The 18,620-nt window shown below is 48.5% G+C and overlaps 1 protein-coding gene across 1 annotated transcript in view; it reads left to right on the top strand.

Annotated features, from left to right (window-relative positions):
* The window catches only part of LOC121002667 (ankyrin repeat and SOCS box protein 10-like), a 178,125-nt gene that overhangs the window by 98,023 nt on the left and 61,482 nt on the right, over positions 1 to 18,620 (top strand). Inside the window, exon 4 of the mRNA XM_040434100.1 lies at positions 624 to 1,128. Coding sequence (XP_040290034.1) covers positions 624 to 1,128 — 505 coding nt within the window. The remainder of the gene's footprint in view (positions 1 to 623; positions 1,129 to 18,620) is intronic.

Raw genomic sequence — 18,620 nt, 5'->3', positions numbered from 1 at the left:
ATGTAGTAGATGTCTCCTGCAGTCCTATGTAACACCACAGATAACACAGTGATAGCTCTCTGAGTACAGATAATGTAGTAGATGTCACCTGCAGTCCTATGTAACACCACAGATAACACAGTGATAACTCTCTGAGTACAAATAATGTGGTAGATGTCACCTGCAGTCCTATGTAACACCACAGATAACACAGTGATAACTCTCTGTGTACAGATAATGTAGTAGATGTCACCTGCAGTCCTATGTAACACCACAGATAACACAGTGATAACTCTCTGAGTACAGATAATGTGGTAGATGTCACCTGCAGTCCTATGTAACACCACAGATAACACAGTGATAACTCTCTGAGTACAGATAATGTAGTAGATGTCACCTGCAGTCCTATGTAACACCACAGATAACACAGTGATAACTGAGTACAGATAATGTAGTAGATGTCACCTGCAGTCCTATGTAACACCACAGATTACACAGTGATAACTCTCTGTGTACAGATAATGTAGATGTCACCTGCAGTCCTATGTAACACCACAGATAACACAGTGATAACTCTCTGAGTACAGATAATGCAGTAGATGTAACTTGCAGTCCTATGTAAGATTTTCCGTTTTCCCCTGCAGTTGCGCTAAGCTTCTTCTTCAGTATGGCGCTCATGTGAACAGCCTGTCGGAGGATGAGGAGCTGACGCCCTTGCACGTGGCTGCCGGCCACGGGTTACCCGATCACGTGGCCCTTTACCTGCGGCATGGTGCTGCTGTGGATAAGAGAGACGTCCGCGGGGAGACGCCCCTAAGTGCGGCCTGCAGTCACCCGCAGAGCGCCGAGCAGCTGGACAGTTTCTGCCGAGTGTGTGCGCGGCTGATAGAGGGTGGCGCCGACATCCACACCCGAGACCGCGACCAGCAGAGCCCCCTCCATCTGGCATGTAAGAGCGCCAATCCTCAGACCGTGCAGCTGCTGCTGGAGAGAGGCTCCGCGGTGAACGCCATGAGTTACAGCGGTAATACCGCCATGCAGAACGTCCTCCAGGTGACGGCATACAAGCTGCAGAACCAGCCGGAGCACATCGTGCGGGCGCTGCTGAATCACGGCGCCATCCGGGTGTGGCCAGGATCCCTGAGAAAGGTAACATGGCCCAAAATCCCTCAATTACAGCTCAGGCTCCTCCTCCGTATGGAAGAAGCAGTGCTGCAGTATAAAGTATAGGAAAGGAAAAAAGCTTTGCTGATGTATATTATCTATATCCAGTGCAATACCGCCTGCACACGCTGTCACATGAGCGGGTCTCTGCACGGATGGACGCATAGTTGGATGCTGTTTGGCTGCTTTTCATACTGTTGCTGCAGGGCGGTATTCAGGCTCGGACGCCCACAGAGGAGCAGGTTACTCCCCGAGTGCCCCACCCCCTGCACAAGCAGCACTGCATACAGATAGGTGGCGTATACCGGCGTGGTTCCAGCGGAAGGTCGGCCAGCATCCCCTAGCGCCTCTCTGCCCCCATGTCAGTAGGTAGTATGTGCGAAATAAATGTTACTGGCGGGCCCTGTGCACCCCAATCACTAGGATGACTGGTCCCAGTGGAGACAGCAATAAAACCGCCAGATGTCACTCCTCACCTGCTGCTGTAAATGCCGCTCACAGTGACCTACACATGGCATTAAATACTGGAGCTGAGGGGCGAACTGCGCTGGGAAACACATGGCATTAAATACTGGAGCTGAGGGGCGAACTGCGCTGGGAAAAACACATGGCATTAAATACTGGAGCTGAGGGGCGAACTGCGCTGGGAAAAACACATGGCATTAAATACTGGAGCTGAGGGGCGAACTGCGCTGGGAAACACATGGCATTAAATACTGGAGCTGAGAGGCGAACTGCGCTGGGAAACACATGGCATTAAATACTGGAGCTGAGAGGCGAACTGCACTGGGAAACACATGGCATTAAATACTGGAGCTGAGGGGCGAACTGCGCTGGGAAACACATGGCATTAAATACTGGAGCTGAGGGGCGAACTGCGCTGGGAAACACATGGCATTAAATACTGGAGCTGAGGGGCGAACTGCGCTGGGAAACAAGGCATTAAATACTGGAGCTGAGGGGCGAACTGCGCTGGGAAACACATGGCATTAAATACTGGAGCTGAGAGGCGAACTGCGCTGGGAAACACATGCATTAAATACTGGAGCTGAGGGGCGAACTGCGCTGGGAAACACATGGCATTAAATACTGGAGCTGAGGGGCGAACTGCGCTGGGAAACAAGGCATTAAATACTGGAGCTGAGGGGCGAACTGCGCTGGGAAACACATGGCATTAAATACTGGAGCTGAGGGGCGAACTGCACTGGGAAACACATGGCATTAAATACTGGAGCTGAGAGGCGAACTGCGCTGGGAAAACACATGGCATTAAATACTGGAGCTGAGGGGCGAACTGCGCTGGGAAACACAAGGCATTAAATACTGGAGCTGAGGGGCGAACTGCGCTGGGAAACACAAGGCATTAAATACTGGAGCTGAGGGGCGAACTGCACTGGGAAACACATGGCATTAAATACTGGAGCTGAGGGGCGAACTGCGCTGGAAAACACATGGCATTAAATACTGGAGCTGAGGGGCGAACTGCGCTGGAAAACACATGGCATTAAATACTGGAGCTGAGGGGCGAACTGCACTGGGAAACACATGGCAATAAATACTGGAGCTGAGGGGCGAACTGCGCTGGGAAACACATGGCATTAAATACTAGAGCTGAGGGGCGAACTGCGCTGGGAAACACATGGCATTAAATACTGGAGCTGAGGGGCGAACTGCGCTGGGAAACACATGGCATTAAATACTGGAGCTGAGGGGCGAACTGCACTGGAAACACATGGCATTAAATACTGGAGCTGAGGGGCGAACTGCACTGGGAAACACATGCATTAAATACTGGAGCTGAGGGGCGAACTGCGCTGGGAAACACATGGCATTAAATACTGGAGCTGAGGGGGCGAACTGCGCTGGGAAACACATGGCATTAAATACTGGAGCTGAGGGGCGAACTGCGCTGGAAAACACATGGCATTAAATACTGGAGCTGAGGGCGAACTGCGCTGGGAAAACACATGGCATTAAATACTGGAGCTGAGGGGCGAACTGCGCTGGGAAAACACATGGCATTAAATACTGGAGCTGAGGGGCGAACTGCGCTGGGAAACACATGGCATTAAATACTGGAGCGAGGGGCGAACTGCGCTGGGAAACACATGGCATTAAATACTGGAGCTGAGGGGCGAACTGCGCTGGGAAACACATGGCATTAAATACTGGAGCTGAGGGGCGAACTGCGCTGGGAAACCACATGGCATTAAATACTGGAGCTGAGGGGCGAACTGCGCTGGGAAACCACATGGCATTAAATACTGGAGCTGAGGGGCGAACTGCGCTGGGAAACACATGGCATTAAATACTGGAGCTGAGGGGCGAACTGCGCTGGGAAACACATGGCATTAAATACTGGAGCTGAGGGGCGAACTGCGCTGGGAAACACATGGCATTAAATACTGGAGCTGAGGGGCGAACTGCGCTGGGAAAACACATGGCATTAAATACTGGAGCTGAGGGGCGAACTGCGCTGGGAAAAACACATGGCATTAAATACTGGAGCTGAGGGGGCGAACTGCGCTGGGAAACACATGGCATTAAATACTGGCGCTGAGGGGCGAACTGCGCTGGAAAACACATGGCATTAAATACTGGAGCTGAGGGGCGAACTGCGCTGGGAAACACATGGCGCTACTCACCGTCCCGGAACTGGGATCGGTATACAGAGAACACCATGAGCCCAAACCTGCAAATAAATACCGCTATTAACCCCCTCAGCCCCTATAGCTTAAACCCCCTTAATGACCAGACCACTTTTTACACTTCTGACCTACCCTACTTTCACCGTTTATTGCTCGGTCATGCAACTTACCACCCAAATGAATTTTACCTCCTTTTCTTCTCACTAATAGAGCTTTCATTGGGGGTATTTCATTGCTGCTGACATTTTTACTTTTTTGTTATTAATTGAAATTTAATGATTTTTTTGCAAAAAATGACATTTTTTACTTTCAGTTGTAAAATTTTGCAAAAAAAAAAAAACAACATCCATATATAAATTTTTCTCTAAATTTATTGTTCTACATGTCTTTGATAAAAAAAATGTGTGGGTAAAAAAAAAATGGTTTGGGTAAAAGTTATAGCGTTACAAACTATGGTACAAATATGGGAATTTCCGCTTTTGAAGCAGCTCTGACTTTCTGAGCACCTGTCATGTTTCCTGAGGGTCTACAATGCGCAGACAGTACAAACACCCCACAAATGACCTCATTTCGGAAAGTAGACACCCTAAGGTATTCACTGATGGGCATAGTGAGTTCATGGAAGTTTTTATTTTTTGTCACAAGTTAGCGGAAAATGATGATTTTTTTTTTTATTTTTTTTTTTTTCTTACAAAGTCTCATATTCCACTAACTTGTGACAAAAAATAAAACTTCTATGAACTCCTATGCCCATCAGCGAATACCTTGGGGTGTCTTCTTTCCAAAATGGGGTCACTTGTGGGGTAGTTATACTGCCCTGGGATTCTAGGGGGCCCAAATGTGTGGTAAGTAGTTTGAAATCAAATTCTGTAAAAAATGGCCAGTGAAATCCAAAAGGTGCTCTTTGGAATGTGGGCCCCTTTGCCCACCTAGGCTGCAAAAAAGTGTCACACATCTGGTATCCCCGTACTCAGGAGAAGTTGGGCAATGTGTTTTGGGGTGTCATTTTACATATACCCATGCTGGGTGAGAGAAATATCTTGGTCAAATGCCAACTTTGTATAAAAAAAAAATGGGAAAAGTTTTCTTTTGCCAAGATATTTCTCTCACCCAGCATGGGTATATGTAAAAAGACACCCCAAAACACATTGCCCAACTTCTCCTGAGTACGGGGATACAAGATGTGTGACACTTTTTTGCAGCCTAGGTGGGCAAAGGGGCCCACATTCCAAAGAGCACCTTTCAGATTTCACCGGCCATTTTTTACAGATTTTGATTTCAATCCACTTCTCACGCATTCGGCCCCTAAAATGCCAGGGCACTATAACTACCCCACAAGTGACCCCATTTTGGAAAAAAGACACCCCCAGGTATTTCGTGATGGGCATAGTGAGTTCATGGAAGTTTTTTATTTTTTGTCACAAGTTAGTGGAATATGAGACTTTGTAAGGAAAAAAAAATAAAAAATAAATCATCATTTTCCGCTAACTTGTGACAAAAAATAAAAAAATTCTAGGAACTCGCCATGCCCCTCACGGAATACCTTGGGGTGTCTTCTTTCCAAAATGGGGTCACTTGTGGGGTAGTTATACTGCCCTGGCATTTTAGGGGCCGAATGCGTGAGAAGTGGTTTGAAATCAAAATCTGTAAAAAATGGCCGGTGAAATCCGAAAGGTGCTCTTTGGAATATGGGCCCCTTTGCCCACCTAGGCTGCAAAAAAGTGTCACACATGTGGTATCTCCGTACTCAGGAGAAGTTGGGCAATGTGTTTTGGGGTGTCTTTTTACATATACCCATGCTGGGTGAGAGAAATATCTCGGCAAAAGACAACTTTTCCCATTTTTTATACAAAGTTGGCATTTGACCAAGATATTTATCTCACCCAGCATGGGTATATGTAAAATGACACCACAAAACACATTGCCCAACTTCTCCTGAGTACGGGGATACCAGATGTGTGACACTTTTTTGCAGCCTAGGTGGGCAAAGGGGCCCACATTCCAAAGAGCACCTTTTGGATTTCACTGGGTATATGTAAAATGACACCCCAAAACACATTGCCCAACTTCTCCTGAGTACGGCGATACCAGATGTGTGACACTTTTTTGCAGCCTAGATGCGCAAAGGGGCCCACATTCCTTTTATGAGGGCATTTTTAGACATTTAGTTCCAGACTTCTTCTCACGCTTTAGGGCCCCTAGAATGCCAGGGCAGTATAAATACCCCACATGTGACCCCATTTTGGAAAGAAGACACCCCAAGGTATTCAATGAGGGGCATGGCGAGTTCATAGAAAAAATAAATAAAAAATTTTTGGCACAAGTTAGCGGAAATTGATATTTCTTTTTTTCTCACAAAGTCTCCCGTTCCGCTAACTTGGGCCTAAAATTTCAATCTTTCATGGACTCAATATGCCCCTCACGGAATACCTGGGGGTGTCTTCTTTCCGAAATGGGGTCACATGTGGGGTATTTATACTGCCCTGGCATTCTAGGAGCCCTAAAGCGTGAGAAAAAGTCTGGAATATAAATGTCTAAAAAATTTTACGCATTTGGATTCCGTGAGGGGTATGGTGAGTTCATGTGAGATTTTATTTTTTGACACAAGTTAGTGGAATATGAGACTTTGTAAGAAAAAAATATATATTTCCACTAACTTGGGCCAAAAAAATGTCTGAATGGAGCCTTACAGGGGGGTGATCAATGACAGGGGGTGATCAATGACAGGGGGGTGATCAATGACAGGGGGGTGATCAATGACAGGGGGGGGTGATCAATGACAGGGGGGGGTGATCAATGACAGGGGGGGTGATCAATGACAGGGGGGGTGATCAATGACAGGGGGGGGTGATCAATGACAGGGGGGGTGATCAATGACAGGGGGGGTGATCAATGACAGGGGGGGTGATCAATGACAGGGGGGTGATCAATGACAGGGGGGGTGATCAATGACAGGGGGGTGATCAATGACAGGGGGGGGGTGATCAATGACAGGGGGGGGTGATCAATGACAGGGGGGGTGATCAATGACAGGGGGGGTGATCAATGACAGGGGGGGTGATCAATGACAGGGGGGGTGATCAATGACAGGGGGGTGATCAATGACAGGGGGGGGTGATCAATGACAGGGGGGGGTGATCAATGACAGGGGGGGTGATCAATGACAGGGGGGGTGATCAATGACAGGGGGGGTGATCAATGACAGGGGGGTGATCAATGACAGGGGGGTGATCAGTGACAGGGGGGTGATCAGTGACAGGGGGGTGATCAGTGACAGGGGGGTGATCAGTGACAGGGGGGGGTGATCAATGACAGGGGGGGGTGATCAATGACAGGGGGGGTGATCAATGACAGGGGGGGTGATCAATGACAGGGGGGTGATCAATGACAGGGGGGGTGATCAATGACAGGGGGGGTGATCAATGACATGGGGGTGATCAGTGACAGGGGGGTGATCAATGACAGGGGGGGTGATCAATGACAGGGGGGGTGATCAATGACAGGGGGGGTGATCACCCCATATAGGACTATCTTACTTTACATAATCTCCCTAACACGTGTTGGGACTTTATATATTTTTATTTACATTTGGTCCTAGGACCATAGGTGTCCCTGGGGTAACACGTGTTACTGATATAGTTTAAAATTTAACGTTTATTTCATGTCCATAAAAAACTAGAACGCTAAGTTAAAAGTATCAGCGTTTGCCTGCTTTGTATGTATAGATGATTATAGGGGTCTATTCTTTGTAAACCACTAGAGGGCACCCTTCACTTTGCCTGCTTTGTATGTATAGATGATTATAGGGGTCTATTCTTTGTAAACCACTAGGGGGCACCCTTCACTTTGCCTGCTTTGTATGTATAGATGATTATAGGGGGTCTATTCTTTGTAAACCACTAGGGGGCACCCTTCACTTTGCCTGCTTTGTATGTATAGCTGATTATAGGGGTCTATTCTTTGTAAACCACTAGGGGGCACCCTTCACTTTGCCTGCTTTGTATGTATAGCTGATTATAGGGGTCTATTCTTTGTAAACCACTAGGGGGCACCCTTCACTTTGCCTGCTTTGTATGTATAGCTGATTATAGGGGTCTATTCTTTGTAAACCACTAGAGGGCACCCTTCACTTTGCCTGCTTTGTATGTATAGATGATTATAGGGGTCTATTCTTTGTAAACCACTAGAGGGCACCCTTCACTTTGCCTGCTTTGTATGTATAGATGATTATAGGGGTCTATTCTTTGTAAACCACTAGGGGGCACCCTTCACTTTGCCTGCTTTGTATGTATAGATGATTATAGGGGTCTATTCTTTGTAAACCACTAGAGGGCACCCTTCACTTTGCCTGCTTTGTATGTATAGATGATTATAGGGGTCTATTCTTTGTAAACCACTAGGGGGCACCCTTCACTTTGCCTGCTTTGTATGTATAGCTGATTATAGGGGTCTATTCTTTGTAAACCACTAGGGGGCACCCTTCACTTTGCCTGCTTTGTATGTATAGATGATTATAGGGGGTCTATTCTTTGTAAACCACTAGGGGGCACCCTTCACTTTGCCTGCTTTGTATGTATAGATGATTATAGGGGGTCTATTCTTTGTGAACCACTAGGGGGCACCCTTCACTTTGCCTGCTTTGTATGTATAGATGATTATAGGGGTCTATTCTTTGTAAACCACTAGAGGGCACCCTTCACTTTGCCTGCTTTGTATGTATAGATGATTATAGGGGTCTATTCTTTGTAAACCACTAGAGGGCACCCTTCACTTTGCCTGCTTTGTATGTATAGATGATTATAGGGGGTCTATTCTTTGTAATCCACTAGAGGGCACCCTTCACTTTGCCTGCTTTGTATGTATAGATGATTATAGGGGGTCTATTCTTTGTAAACCACTAGAGGGCACCCTTCACTTTGCCTGCTTTGTATGTATAGATGATTATAGGGGTCTATTCTTTGTAAACCACTAGGGGGCACCCTTCACTTTGCCTGCTTTGTATGTATAGATGATTATAGGGGTCTATTCTTTGTAAACCACTAGGGGGCACCCTTCACTTTGCCTGCTTTGTATGTATAGATGATTATAGGGGGTCTATTCTTTGTAAACCACTAGAGGGCACCCTTCACTCTGTCTGCTTTGTATGTATAGATGATTATAGGGGGTCTATTCTTTGTAAACCACTAGGGGGCACCCTTCACTTTGCCTGCTTTGTGTATATAGATGATTATAGGGGTCTATTCTTTGTAAACCACTAGGGGGCACCCTTCACTTTGCCTGCTTTGTATGTATAGATGATTATAGGGGTCTATTCTTTGTAAACCACTAGGGGGCACCCTTCACTTTGCCTGCTTTGTATGTATAGCTGATTATAGGGGTCTATTCTTTGTAAACCACTAGGGGGCACCCTTCACTTTGCCTGCTTTGTATGTATAGATGATTATAGGGGTCTATTCTTTGTAAACCACTAGGGGGCACCCTTCACTTTGCCTGCTTTGTATGTATAGCTGATTATAGGGGTCTATTCTTTGTAAACCACTAGGGGGCACCCTTCACTTTGCCTGCTTTGTATGTATAGCTGATTATAGGGGTCTATTCTTTGTAAACCACTAGAGGGCACCCTTCACTTTGCCTGCTTTGTATGTATAGATGATTATAGGGGTCTATTCTTTGTAAACCACTAGAGGGCACCCTTCACTTTGCCTGCTTTGTATGTATAGATGATTATAGGGGTCTATTCTTTGTAAACCACTAGGGGGCACCCTTCACTTTGCCTGCTTTGTATGTATAGATGATTATAGGGGTCTATTCTTTGTAAACCACTAGAGGGCACCCTTCACTTTGCCTGCTTTGTATGTATAGATGATTATAGGGGTCTATTCTTTGTAAACCACTAGGGGGCACCCTTCACTTTGCCTGCTTTGTATGTATAGCTGATTATAGGGGTCTATTCTTTGTAAACCACTAGGGGGCACCCTTCACTTTGCCTGCTTTGTATGTATAGATGATTATAGGGGGTCTATTCTTTGTAAACCACTAGGGGGCACCCTTCACTTTGCCTGCTTTGTATGTATAGATGATTATAGGGGGTCTATTCTTTGTGAACCACTAGGGGGCACCCTTCACTTTGCCTGCTTTGTATGTATAGATGATTATAGGGGTCTATTCTTTGTAAACCACTAGAGGGCACCCTTCACTTTGCCTGCTTTGTATGTATAGATGATTATAGGGGTCTATTCTTTGTAAACCACTAGAGGGCACCCTTCACTTTGCCTGCTTTGTATGTATAGATGATTATAGGGGGTCTATTCTTTGTAATCCACTAGAGGGCACCCTTCACTTTGCCTGCTTTGTATGTATAGATGATTATAGGGGGTCTATTCTTTGTAAACCACTAGAGGGCACCCTTCACTTTGCCTGCTTTGTATGTATAGCTGATTATAGGGGTCTATTCTTTGTAAACCACTAGGGGGCACCCTTCACTTTGCCTGCTTTGTATGTATAGATGATTATAGGGGTCTATTCTTTGTAAACCACTAGGGGGCACCCTTCACTTTGCCTGCTTTGTATGTATAGATGATTATAGGGGGTCTATTCTTTGTAAACCACTAGAGGGCACCCTTCACTCTGTCTGCTTTGTATGTATAGATGATTATAGGGGGTCTATTCTTTGTAAACCACTAGAGGGCACCCTTCACTTTGCCTGCTTTGTGTATATAGATGATTATAGGGGTCTATTCTTTGTAAACCACTAGGGGGCACCCTTCACTTTGCCTGCTTTGTATGTATAGATGATTATAGGGGTCTATTCTTTGTAAACCACTAGGGGGCACCCTTCACTTTGCCTGCTTTGTATGTATAGATGATTATAGGGGGTCTATTCTTTGTAAACCACTAGAGGGCACCCTTCACTTTGCCTGCTTTGTATGTATAGCTGATTATAGGGGTCTATTCTTTGTAAACCACTAGAGGGCACCCTTCACTTTGCCTGCTTTGTATGTATAGATGATTATAGGGGGTCTATTCTTTGGAAACCACTAGAGGGCACCCTTCACTTTGCCTGCTTTGTATGTATAGCTGATTATAGGGGTCTATTCTTTGTAAACCACTAGAGGGCACCCTTCACTTTGCCTGCTTTGTATGTATAGCTGATTATAGGGGGTCTATTCTTTGTAAACCACTAGGGGGCACCCTTCACTTTGCCTGCTTTGTATGTATAGATGATTATAGGGGTCTATTCTTTGTAAACCACTAGGGGGCACTCTTCACTTTGCCTGCTTTGTATGTATAGATGATTATAGGGGTCTATTCTTTGTAAACCACTAGAGGGCACCCTTCACTTTGCCTGCTTTGTATGTATAGATGATTATAGGGGTCTATTCTTTGTAAACCACTAGGGGGCACCCTTCACTTTGCCTGCTTTGTATGTATAGATGATTATAGGGGTCTATTCTTTGTAAACCACTAGGGGGCACCCTTCACTTTGCCTGCTTTGTATGTATAGATGATTATAGGGGTCTATTCTTTGTACACCACTAGAGGGCACCCTTCACTTTGCCTGCTTTGTATGTATAGATGATTATAGGGGTCTATTCTTTGTAAACCACTAGGGGGCACCCTTCACTTTGCCTGCTTTGTATGTATAGATGATTATAGGGGTCTATTCTTTGTAAACCACTAGGGGGCACCCTTCACTTTGCCTGCTTTGTATGTATAGATGATTATAGGGGTCTATTCTTTGTAAACCACTAGAGGGCACTCTTCACTTTGCCTGCTTTGTATGTATAGATGATTATAGGGGGTCTATTCTTTGTAAACCACTAGGGGGCACCCTTCACTTTGCCTGCTTTGTATGTGTAGCTGATTATAGGGGTCTATTCTTTGTAAACCACTAGGGGGCACCCTTCACTTTGCCTGCTTTGTATGTATAGATGATTATAGGGGTCTATTCTTTGTAAACCACTAGGGGGCACCCTTCACTTTGCCTGCTTTGTATGTATAGATGATTATAGGGGTCTATTCTTTGTAAACCACTAGGGGGCACCCTTCACTTTGCCTGCTTTGTGTGTATAGATGATTATAGGGGTCTATTCTTTGTAAACCACTAGGGGGCACCCTTCACTTTGCCTGCTTTGTATATATAGATGATTATAGGGGTCTATTCTTTGTAAACCACTAGGGGGCACCCTTCACTTTGCCTGCTTTGTATGTATAGATGATTATAGGGGTCTATTCTTTGTAAACCACTAGGGGGCACCCTTCACTTTGCCTGCTTTGTATGTATAGATGATTATAGGGGTCTATTCTTTGTAAACCACTAGGGGGCACCCTTCACTTTGCCTGCTTTGTATGTATAGCTGATTATAGGGGTCTATTCTTTGTAAACCACTAGGGGGCACCCTTCACTCTGCCTGCTTTGTATGTATAGATGATTATAGGGGTCTATTCTTTGTAAACCACTAGGGGGCACCCTTCACTTTGCCTGCTTTGTATGTATAGATGATTATAGGGGTCTATTCTTTGTAAACCACTAGAGGGCACCCTTCACTTTGCCTGCTTTGTATATATAGATGATTATAGGGGTCTATTCTTTGTAAACCACTAGGGGGCACCCTTCACTTTGCCTGCTTTGTATGTATAGCTGATTATAGGGGTCTATTCTTTGTAAACCACTAGGGGGCACCCTTCACTTTGCCTGCTTTGTATGTATAGATGATTATAGGGGTCTATTCTTTGTAAACCACTAGGGGGCACCCTTCACTTTGCCTGCTTTGTATGTATAGATGATTATAGGGGTCTATTCTTTGTAAACCACTAGGGGGCACCCTTCACTTTGCCTGCTTTGTATGTATAGATGATTATAGGGGTCTATTCTTTGTAAACCACTAGGGGGCACCCTTCACTTTGCCTGCTTTGTATGTATAGATGATTATAGGGGTCTATTCTTTGTAAACCACTAGGGGGCACCCTTCACTTTGCCTGCTTTGTATGTATAGCTGATTATAGGGGTCTATTCTTTGTAAACCACTAGGGGGCACCCTTCACTTTGCCTGCTTTGTGTGTATAGATGATTATAGGGGTCTATTCTTTGTAAACCACTAGAGGGCACTCTTCACTTTGCCTGCTTTGTATGTATAGATGATTATAGGGGGTCTATTCTTTGTAAACCACTAGGGGGCGATCTTCACTTTGCCTGCTTTGTATGTATAGATGATTATAGGGGTCTATTCTTTGTAAACCACTAGGGGGCACCCTTCACTTTGCCTGCTTTGTATGTATAGCTGATTATAGGGGTCTATTCTTTGTAAACCACTAGAGGGCACCCTTCACTTTGCCTGCTTTGTATGTGTAGCTGATTATAGGGGTCTATTCTTTGTAAACCACTAGAGGGCACCCTTCACTTTGCCTGCTTTGTATGTATAGCTGATTATAGGGGTCTATTCTTTGTAAACCACTAGGGGGCACCCTTCACTTTGCCTGCTTTGTATGTATAGATGATTATAGGGGTCTATTCTTTGTAAACCACTAGGGGGCACCCTTCACTTTGCCTGCTTTGTATGTGTAGATGATTATAGGGGTCTATTCTTTGTAAACCACTAGGGGGCACCCTTCACTTTGCCTGCTTTGTATGTGTAGATGATTATAGGGGTCTATTCTTTGTAAACCACTAGGGGGCGATCTTCACTTTGCCTGCTTTGTATGTATAGATGATTATAGGGGTCTATTCTTTGTAAACCACTAGGGGGCACCCTTCACTTTGCCTGCTTTGTATGTATAGATGATTATAGGGGTCTATTCTTTGTAAACCACTAGGGGGCACCCTTCACTTTGCCTGCTTTGTATATATAGATGATTATAGGGGTCTATTCTTTGTAAACCACTAGGGGGCACCCTTCACTTTGCCTGCTTTGTATGTATAGATGATTATAGGGGTCTATTCTTTGTAAACCACTAGGGGGCACCCTTCACTTTGCCTGCTTTGTATGTATAGATGATTATAGGGGTCTATTCTTTGTAAACCACTAGGGGGCACCCTTCACTTTGCCTGCTTTGTGTGTATAGATGATTATAGGGGGTCTATTCTTTGTAAACCACTAGGGGGCACCCTTCACTTTGCCTGCTTTGTATGTATAGATGATTATAGGGGTCTATTCTTTGTAAACCACTAGGGGGCACCCTTCACTTTGCCTGCTTTGTATGTATAGATGATTATAGGGGTCTATTCTTTGTAAACCACTAGGGGGCACTCTTCACTAGTATATGTTCGATTCCCTGTCTAAAGCTCATGGTGTAGTCTGTGCTCACTGGATGCGCTCTGTTATCCCACAGAACGCTGGCTGCTCGCTGTGATGTCCTTGTGGAATACATACTTCTAGAAATATACCCATTAGGCCCCTCTCATTATTGAGCTCACGCTAAATCCCTGACCACGCTCGCTGCCCCCCGACATGTTTCCCAAGCACTTGGCGTCTTCAGGGCAGTGAAGTGTGTGTGTTGGGGGCGGAGCTTATGAAACCTCCCTGCGCGCGCGTCACAATTCTATTTGCCAATGAGTGTCTCTGTTTCTTTGCACCCGGGCGTCTGACCAATCCCTGTGTGTCTACCACTTCCGGTTCGGTAGTAGCTCCTCCTCATAACTCTTTAGCCAATGAGGATTCATCTGCGCTTTGACTTAGTGCCGATTGCTGATGTTACTGACTCCTGCGCATGTCTGGACACTTCGTTTTTAGTGTCCTGTCTGTCATATGTGCGCGCGCATCTCTGCTCTTCATGACGTAATGGCTATGCGACTCCCATCTATTGCGCATGCGCCTGACTTCGTTCTAATCCGGATCGTGCGGTATACTGCGCATGCCCGGACTGACAGGTGTCCCAGACCTTCTCAGCGCATGCGCTCGGACTCTTCTAGCTCCTGCCAGATGTGTCCGTTTACTGCTCTTGGTTTGATGCCTCTTTAATTCGCCTTTATTTAGAGAACTGACATTTCTCTCCTGATCAATCCATCTATGAGATGCACTCGTGTGCTGGTGGCAGAATGTTGTTACTAGGGGTGCACCGAAATTCCGGCAGCCGAAAATATCGGCCGAAAATGTACCTAATCCATTTCGGCCGATATTGTTACATATCGGCCGAAAATATGGGGTGTGGGATTTGTCACCCACCATCTGCGGGCAGCAGTTTACTGCATCTTTATTTTACCTTACAATCGTGACGCTCCAGTAAGAACTCTGCAGGCAGAGCGGAGGGCGGCGTAACATCACTTACTCACATGACACGCCTGCTCTGCCTCCTTCATTCATAAAGTGGGTGGAGCAGGCGCATCACGTGAGTAAGTGACGTTACGCCGCCCTCCGCTCTGCCTGCAGAGTTCTTACTGGAGCGTCACGATTGTAAGGTAAAATAAAGATGCAGTGAGTGATGCTGTGAGCAGCAGGGCCGGGGCTGTTATGGGTAGGGGGATCGGTCTATGGCACTGCTATGGGGAGGGGGGATCTGTGCACTGTTATGGGGAGGGGGGATCTGTGCACTGTTATGGGGAGGGGGGATCTATGCACTGTTATGGGGAGGGGGGATCTGTGTACTGTTATGCCCATAACAGTGCACATATCCCCCCCCTCCATAACAGCGCCACCCACAGATCCCCCTCTCCATAACAGCGCCACCCACAGATCCCCCTCTCCATAACAGCGCCACCCACAGATCCCCCTCTCCATAACAGCGCCACCCACAGATCCCCCTCTCCATAACAGCGCCACCCACAGATCCCCCTCTCCATAACAGCGCCACCCACAGATCCCCCTCTCCATAACAGCGCCACCCACAGATCCCCCTCTCCATAACAGCGCCACCCACAGATCCCCCTCTCCATAACAGCGCCACCCACAGATCCCCCTCTCCATAACAGCGCCACCCACAGATCCCCCCCCTCCATAACAGCGCCACCCACAGATCCCCCTCTCCATAACAGCGCCACCCACAGATCCCCCTCTCCATAACAGCGCCACCCACAGATCCCCCTCTCCATAACAGCGCCACCCACAGATCCCCCTCTCCATAACAGCGCCACCCACAGATCCCCCCCCTCCATAACAGCGCCACCCACAGATCCCCCCCTCCATAACAGAGCCACCCACAGATCCCCCCCCTCCATAACAGAGCCACCCACAGATCCCCCCCCTCCATAACAGAGCCACCCACAGATCCCCCTCTCCATAACAGCGCCACCCACAGATCCCCCCCCTCCATAACAGCGCCACCCACAGATCCCCCTCTCCATAACAGCGCCACCCACAGATCCCCCCCCTCCATAACAGCGCCACCCACAGATCCCCCTCTCCATAACAGCGCCACCCACAGATCCCCCTCTCCATAACAGAGCCACCCACAGATCCCCCCCCTCCATAACAGCGCCACCCACAGATCCCCCTCTCCATAACAGCGCCACCCACAGATCCCCCTCTCCATAACAGCGCCACCCACAGATCCCCCTCTCCATAACAGAGCCACCCACAGATCCCCCTCTCCATAACAGAGCCACCCACAGATCCCCCCCCTCCATAACAGCGCCACCCACAGATCCCCCTCTCCATAACAGCGCCACCCACAGATCCCCCTCTCCATAACAGCGCCACCCACAGATCCCCCTCTCCATAACAGCGCCACCCACAGATCCCCCTCTCCATAACAGAGCCACCCACAGATCCCCCTCTCCATAACAGCGCCACCCACAGATCCCCCTCTCCATAACAGCGCCACCCACAGATCCCCCTCTCCATAACAGAGCCACCCACAGATCCCCCTCTCCATAACAGCGCCACCCACAGATCCCCCTCTCCATAACAGAGCCACCCACAGATCCCCCTCTCCATAACAGCGCCACCCACAGATCCCCCCCCCTCCATAACAGCGCCACCCACAGATCCCCCTCTCCATAACAGCGCCACCCACAGATCCCCCTCTCCATAACAGAGCCACCCACAGATCCACCTCTCCATAACAGAGCCACCCACAGATCCCCTTCCCCATAACAGTGCACATATCCCCCTCTCCAAAACAGCGCCACCCACAGATCCCCCTCTCCATAACAGCGCCACCCACAGATCCCCCTCTCCATAACAGCGCCACCCACAGATCCCCCTCTCCATAACAGCGCCACCCACAGATCCCCCTCTCCATAACAGCGCCACCCACAGATCCCCCTCTCCATAACAGAGCCACCCACAGATCCCCCCCCTCCATAACAGCGCCACCCACAGATCCCCCTCTCCATAACAGCGCCACCCACAGATCCCCCTCTCCATAACAGAGCCACCCACAGATCCCCCTCTCCATAACAGAGCCACCCACAGATCCCCCTCTCCATAACAGCGCCACCCACAGATCCCCCCCCTCCATAACAGCGCCACCCACAGATCCCCCTCTCCATAACAGCGCCACCCACAGATCCCCCTCTCCATAACAGAGCCACCCACAGATCCACCTCTCCATAACAGCGCCACCCACAGATCCCCCTCTCCATAACAGCGCCACCCACAGATCCCCCTCTCCATAACAGCGCCACCCACAGATCCCCCTCTCCATAACAGCGCCACCCACAGATCCCCCTCTCCATAACAGAGCCACCCACAGATCCCCCCCCTCCATAACAGAGCCACCCACAGATCCCCCTCTCCAAAACAGCGCCACCCACAGATCCCCCTCTCCATAACAGCGCCACCCACAGATCCCCCTCTCCATAACAGCGCCACCCACAGATCCCCCTCTCCATAACAGCGCCACCCACAGATCCCCCTCTCCATAACAGCGCCACCCACAGATCCCCCTCTCCATAACAGAGCCACCCACAGATCCCCCCCCTCCATAACAGAGCCACCCACAGATCCCCCTCTCCATAACAGAGCCACCCACAGATCCCCCCCCTCCATAACAGCGCCACCCACAGATCCCCCTCTCCATAACAGCGCCACCCACAGATCCCCCCCCTCCATAACAGAGCCACCCACAGATCCCCCTCTCCATAACAGCGCCACCCACAGATCCCCCTCTCCATAACAGAGCCACCCACAGATCCCCCCCCTCCATAACAGCGCCACCCACAGATCCCCCTCTCCATAACAGCGCCACCCACAGATCCCCCCCCTCCATAACAGAGCCACCCACAGATCCCCCTCTCCATAACAGCGCCACCCACAGATCCCCCTCTCCATAACAGTGCCACCCACAGATCCCCCCCCTCCATAACAGAGCCACCCACAGATCCCCCTCTCCATAACAGCGCCACCCACAGATCCCCCTCTCCATAACAGCGCCACCCACAGATCCCCCTCTCCATAACAGCGCCACCCACAGATCCCCCTCTCCATAACAGAGCCACCCACAGATCCCCCCCCTCCATAACAGAGCCACCCACAGATCCCCCTCTCCATAACAGCGCCACCCACAGATCCCCCTCTCCATAACAGCGCCACCCACAGATCCCCTTCCCCATAACAGTGCACATATCCCCCTCTCCAAAACAGCGCCCCCCACAGATCCCCCTCTCCATAACAGAGCCACCCACAGATCCCCCCCCTCCATAACAGAGCCACCCACAGATCCCCCTCTCCATAACAGCGCCACCCACAGATCCCCCTCTCCATAACAGAGCCACCCACAGATCCCCCTCTCCATAACAGCGCCACCCACAGATCCCCCTCTCCATAACAGCGCCACCCACAGATCCCCCTCTCCATAACAGAGCCACCCACAGATCCCCTTCCCCATAACAGTGCACATATCCCCCTCTCCAAAACAGCGCCACCCACAGATCCCCCTCTCCATAACAGCGCC

The sequence above is a fragment of the Bufo bufo genome, chromosome 5 (assembly GCF_905171765.1).
Source record: "Bufo bufo chromosome 5, aBufBuf1.1, whole genome shotgun sequence".
Classification (NCBI taxonomy): Eukaryota; Metazoa; Chordata; class Amphibia; order Anura; family Bufonidae; genus Bufo; species Bufo bufo.
The sequence above is the reverse complement of the archived record's forward strand: the minus strand, read 5'-3'. Positions and strand labels throughout refer to the sequence as shown.